Source organism: Notothenia coriiceps, unplaced genomic scaffold (assembly GCF_000735185.1).
Source record: "Notothenia coriiceps isolate Sejong01 unplaced genomic scaffold, NC01 NC01_scaffold00000492, whole genome shotgun sequence".
NCBI classification, from domain to species: Eukaryota; Metazoa; Chordata; class Actinopteri; order Perciformes; family Nototheniidae; genus Notothenia; species Notothenia coriiceps.
The window spans coordinates 43,993-49,672 of record NW_011333193.1 but is presented as its reverse complement, the minus strand read 5'-3'; the positions used below and the strand labels follow the sequence as shown (position 1 = coordinate 49,672).

The window sequence follows — 5,680 nt, the reverse complement described above, 5'->3', positions numbered from 1 at the left end:
ATCCATCCATCCATCCATCCATCCATCCATCCATCTATCTATCTATCTATCCATCCATCCATCCATCTATCTATCTATCTATCTATCCATCCATCCATCCATCTATCCATCCATCTATCTATCTATCCATCCATCTATCTATCTATCTATCTATCCATCTATCCATCCATCCATCCATCTATCCATCCATCCATCCATCTATCTATCTACCTATCCATCCATCCATCTATCTATCTATCCATCTATCCATCCATCCATCCATCTATCCATCCATCCATCCATCTATCTATCTATCCATCCATCCATCCATCCATCTATCTATCTATCCATCCATCAATCCATCCATCCATCTATCCATCTATCCATCCATCCATCTTCTCCCCTTATCCGTGGTCTGGTCTCGGAGGTATCAGTTCCAGCAGAGAGCCCCAAACGTTCCTTTCCCCTCATCAACCAGCTCTGACTGGGGGGTCCCAAGGCGCTCCCAGGCCAGCGAAGAGATATAATCCCTCCACCTGGTCCTAGGTCTACCCCTCGGTCTCTTCCCAGCTGGACGTGCCTGGAACACCTCCCTAGGGAGGCGCCCAGGTGGCATCCTAACTCGGAGCCCGAACCACCTCAACTGGCTCCTTTCGACGCCAAGGAGGAGCGGTTCAACTCCGAGTCCCTCCCGGATGACCGAACTTCTCCCCTTATCCCTAAGGGAGACGCCAGCCACCCTGCGGAGAAAACCCATCTCGGCCGCTTGTATTATGATAAAGATCAACTTAAACTTGCATAAACTAGAAGAAAACAATGCAGAATATATATATATAAGATATCAAGACCAGAAACAGGGTTACTGTTAAGTAAGTGTGTGTGTGTGTGTGTGTGTGTGTGTGTGTGTGTGTGTGTGTGTGTGTGTGTGTGTGTGTGTGTGTGCGTGTGCGTGTGCGTGTGCGTGTGCGTGTGCGCGTGCGTGTGTGCGTGCGCGTGACTCTCTTCACATCTGTCTTCCTTGTTGACTCATTTCTATCTACATTCTTATTTTCTACTTTCTTGTTTATTCTTTTAATTTGTATTGTACAATGCCTTGTCTTTTTAAGCTGCTGAAACAAAACACATTCCCAAATTGGGATCAATAAAGTACTTCTTATCTTTCTATCTACATTAGCATGACTTCAGCCATGCTTTTATCACATGGCGATACTTGTGTTGTTGTATAATGTTTTTGTTATTGTGATCCCCATCATTTGGGGCTATAATACATTTAATTTGATTTGGTGTCCCTCCCTCCTCCCGTCCTCTGTGTGTTTACTGTGGTGAATTCATTTAAAAATAAAGTGAGTATATTTTTATTTCGTAATACTTTTTCAAAATATTTGTTGATATTTCCAAAGAAGAAACCCCCTAAATAATTTATATATTTAATAATGATAATAATTAGACTCTCATGTGTCTGGTGTCCCTCCGAAGTCTGAGTGAACCAGACATTTTAACTTAATTATTTATTTTCTAAAATCTAATTTAAAAAAAACAACAGCAATCTCTAATTTGTTTTATTTATTTAACAAATGTTATAATTTAAAATGACATTTCTGTTTCCAAATTAAGAGAAATTGGATGTTTTTTGTCCCACATATGAGTATATTTGTATTTCTTAATACTTTAAAAAAATATTCTTTGACATTTCCACAGAAGAATCCCTTTGATTAATTAAGATAAATAATATATATATTTAATAATAATGATAATAGTTAGACTTTTCACGTTTCAATGCGTCATCATCATGTGCACAGCAGCTACAGCGTAGATATGACAAACTGTTAGGCTCCTCCCACAGAGCAACATGAATATAGGACATAGAACAAATACAGATAATCAGATCAAATAATGTAGACTCTCATGTGTCTGGTGTCCCTAATAAACAAAAATCTCTCAGTTTTTTATTTATTTTACTGATTTTATAATAAAGAATTATAAAAAGTGTTTGGTTTTTGTTTTCAAATGAACAGGAAAATTGGATGTTTAAAAAAAAGTTTTAACAAATAAAGTGACTTTATTTGTGTTTCTGACGTCTGTGAACATCACATTTGTTATTGATTGTTTGACATTTCTAAAGAAGAATCCCCCTCGGTTAATTAAGATAAATAACATATATTTATAATGATGATAGTTAGACCGTCATGTGTCTGGTGTCCCTCCGACCTCCCGTCCCCTGTGTGTTTTACTGTGGTGAAATAATTTGAAAGAAAGTGAGAATATTTGTATTTCTTACTACTTTAAAAAAAATATTTGTTGACATTTTAATAGAAGAAACCCCCATGGTTAATTAAGATGAATAATATATATATATTTAATAATAATAATAATAGTTTTTTCAAGTTTCGTGTTTCAAGGCTTTGCTCATTAGCTACAGTGTAAATATGTTAATTAAAAACTTCTTCTTAGTACTTTTTAAAAATATGTTTTTTTACAATTCAATAGAAGAATCCCCCATGGTTAATTTAATAATGCTAATAGTTAGACTCTCATGTGTCTGGTGTCCCGTCCCCTGTGTGTTAAATGTTTACTGTGGTGAAGTAATTTGAAAGAAAATGAGTGTATTTGTATTTCTTAGTACTTTTAAAAAATATGTTTTGACATTTCAATAGAAGAAACCCCTCGGTTAATTAAGATAAATAATATAAATATTTAATAATGATAATAGTTAGACTCTCATGTGTCTGGTGTCCCGTCCCCTGTGCGATATACTGTGGTGTCTGGAGACATTTTAACTTCATTATCTTTTCAAAAATCTAACTTAAAAAATAACAACAACAATCTCTAATTTTTAAAAATGTATTTAACACGTTTTATAATAAAAAATGACATCAAGTGTTTGGTTTCTGTTTCCAAATTAAGAGAAATTTGATGTTTTTTGCCCCATATACATTAATAAAGTGACAATGTGTATTTCTTAGTACTTTTAAAAAATATTTGTTGACATTTCCAAAGAAGAAACCCCCTCGTAAATAACATATATATTTAATAACGATAGTCGGACCCTCATGTGTCTGGCGTCCCGTCCCCTGTGTGTTTTACTGTGGTGTCTGCACTTCTGCACAGATTAACCTCTCTTTTGTTTCGGGGGTGGGGGGGGCACAAAGCGGAAGCCCCTCCCCTGATGCTGACCCGGGGGTTTCAGCGTGGCCTCCTGCCAGGGGAGGCTTTAAAAGGGTGGGGCTCCGATGAACATCTCACATTCACATCAGGACGTCCCAGCAGCACCAAACCAACGGTGAGTCCCAGCTGACGGACCCCCACATGCCCCAAAACAGGGGCCGATCCACGGGGGCCAGAGGCGGTGAAACAGGGTGGAGGACAGGAGGAAAAGTGGAGAGACAGAGACAGACAGATAGAAAAAGAGGCTTCTGGCTTCTCTGACACTCTGAACTTGTCTAGAAATTACATTTGGACGATTTTCAAGCTGACTTTGTGGAGCTTTTCTAAAAACACACTCTTGTTGTTTCATACTGTAGGACATTTAAAATGTTTTATAACAGGCGTGTTTTTCCATAGATTAACACTAAAGTTGTGTGGACAGATTTGGGACTTCTACACAGTGTAGAAAAAGGGAGTTAATGTGCTGTAAAGAAAGATAAACAATAGCCATGGTGTCAGAGAGAAGTCATTCAGGCCTCTGAGGATTCAAAGCTGAATTCGTGGTGCTTTTATAAATAGAAAACACACTTGTTTCATTTAAAGCGCCGTATAGCAGGCTTCTTAGCACAGATCGACACTGTGGTTGTGTAGACAGATGTTAGATTGCATGTCTTTGTTCAGCATGTAGTCCAGGGTTTTAATGTGCACTAAAGTTGCTGAATGTTTCTGGGCCTAATCCCACTTTCTTGCATGGTTTAACTCCCTAATCTGCGGATGTCTTTGTCAGCTGAATGATGTTTGACTTTAGCTCGCTCACGCACACAATCCAGCTGTCCATTGTCGTTTCTATTCTCAAGGTCTTTGTGTTTTTCTTTTTCTTTCAGACAAGATGACTCACCACTGCACCAAGTTCTCCGGCCACTGGAAGGTGAGTCTGCCGATGCAAACACACATTCCTCTCCTCTTTGGACTTTCAAATGAAAAGCTTAAACAGAGATGATCAGTCAGAAGAACTGCACTCGTCCTTTGTCACAGCAGAAAGGAGACAAAGACAGCTTCATGTTAACTAAGAAGCATGCTTAAAAACAACATGCTGTATATTAGGACACTCTGACACTTCGTTATCATATTCTCATGGTCAAATAAAACCCTTTCTCACAATTTGGTCCCAGCTAACTCAATGCAATGACTTTAAACTCACTTTTTGGTGCATTGAATAGTATTTTCCAGTGGTTCTAAAAGCTGTTTTCTCGCCTGCAGATCATTGTGTTCGACGAGGAATGCTTCCAGGGCCGCCGCCACGAGTTCACCTCCGAGTGCTGCAACGTGATGGAGTTCGGCTTCGAGACCGTGCGCTCCATGAGGGTGGAGAGCGGAGCGTGAGTACAAACATCAACTCAAAATGAAACCACCTTTGATCTGTTGTGTTCGACACCAAGGTTCAAAGAGCAGAGAGCTGCAACGGTTAGTCGACTAATCGATAAGTGGATGGACAGTTAAATACTCAACAAATATTTATTAAAAAATCATAATTTAAGTCTTTCTTTAAAGCAAAATTGTCAGAAGATGCTCTGAAAAATTGAGATTCGCAGCTTTTCCCTGTTTTATATCATATTATCATGAACATATTTAGGTTTTAAAAAACAACACATTTCACTTTCAGAGACTCAGATACACATTTTCACTATTTTCTGATATTTCATAGAACACTTTACACATAGGAAAGGGATCAGTTTTACAGTATACATAGAGAATAAGCTTAGAATACTCTACAAAGAAAGGACCAATTCTCTCCCACTAAAAACCCATTTCACAAACATAGGACACTGTATTCATAATGAATGTTCCTCCGCAGCTGGGTGGGCTACGAGCACGCCTCCTACCAGGGGCAGCAGTTCGTCCTGGAGAGAGGAGAGTACCCTCAGTGCGACGCCTTCGGAGGCAGCAACGCCTACCACATCGAGAGGATGACCTCCTTCAGACCCATCGCCTGCGCTGTGAGTAATATGCACTTCACTGCAGAGGAAGCACTACAATCGGATTTATTACTACTTTTTCCATTCAGAGATTCAGTTCCAGTGATACTTTAACATATGGTAGCAGAAGTGGAAGAAGTAAAAGAACAAATGATGAAATACTATCTTTAAACACAAATAAAAAGTCTGTCAAATAACAAGCTGTGTATCTTGTAATCGAAAGTTATCTAAAAAGGCTCAGTTTCAGCTCTCAAGCATGCAGGCTTTATGCTTTTCCCTCTTTCATATCATCACAAACTGAGTATCTTTGAGTTGTGCACACTAAACCCAGTGCAGTAGAAATACAAAAGAACATTTGAACATGAAGACATCTCACTGAACTAAAGCAGAAGGAACTAAATGCACTTTACTGCAGTGCAGCTCTGCAGGAATGTGCGCAGTGTGTGTGTGTGTGTGTGTGTGTGTGTGTGTGTGTGTGTGTGTGTGTGTGTGTGTGTGTGTGTGTGTGTGTGTGTGTGTGTGTGTGTGTGTGTTTGTGTGTTTGACCGGAAACTGACAGAGATGCATTGTGTCCCCCCCCC

The 5,680-nt window shown here is 39.1% G+C and overlaps 1 protein-coding gene across 1 annotated transcript in view; it reads left to right on the top strand.

Moving 5' to 3' along the window:
• Positions 1-3,218: 3,218 nt before the first annotated feature.
• LOC104954353 (beta-crystallin A4-like) overlaps positions 3,219-5,680 on the top strand; it is a 10,607-nt gene continuing 8,145 nt past the window's right edge. Inside the window, exons 1-4 of the mRNA XM_010781449.1 lie at positions 3,219-3,259; positions 4,008-4,051; positions 4,384-4,502; positions 4,979-5,120. Of these exons, the coding sequence (XP_010779751.1) occupies positions 4,013-4,051; positions 4,384-4,502; positions 4,979-5,120 (300 nt within the window). The 5' untranslated portion in view covers positions 3,219-3,259; positions 4,008-4,012. The remainder of the gene's footprint in view (positions 3,260-4,007; positions 4,052-4,383; positions 4,503-4,978; positions 5,121-5,680) is intronic.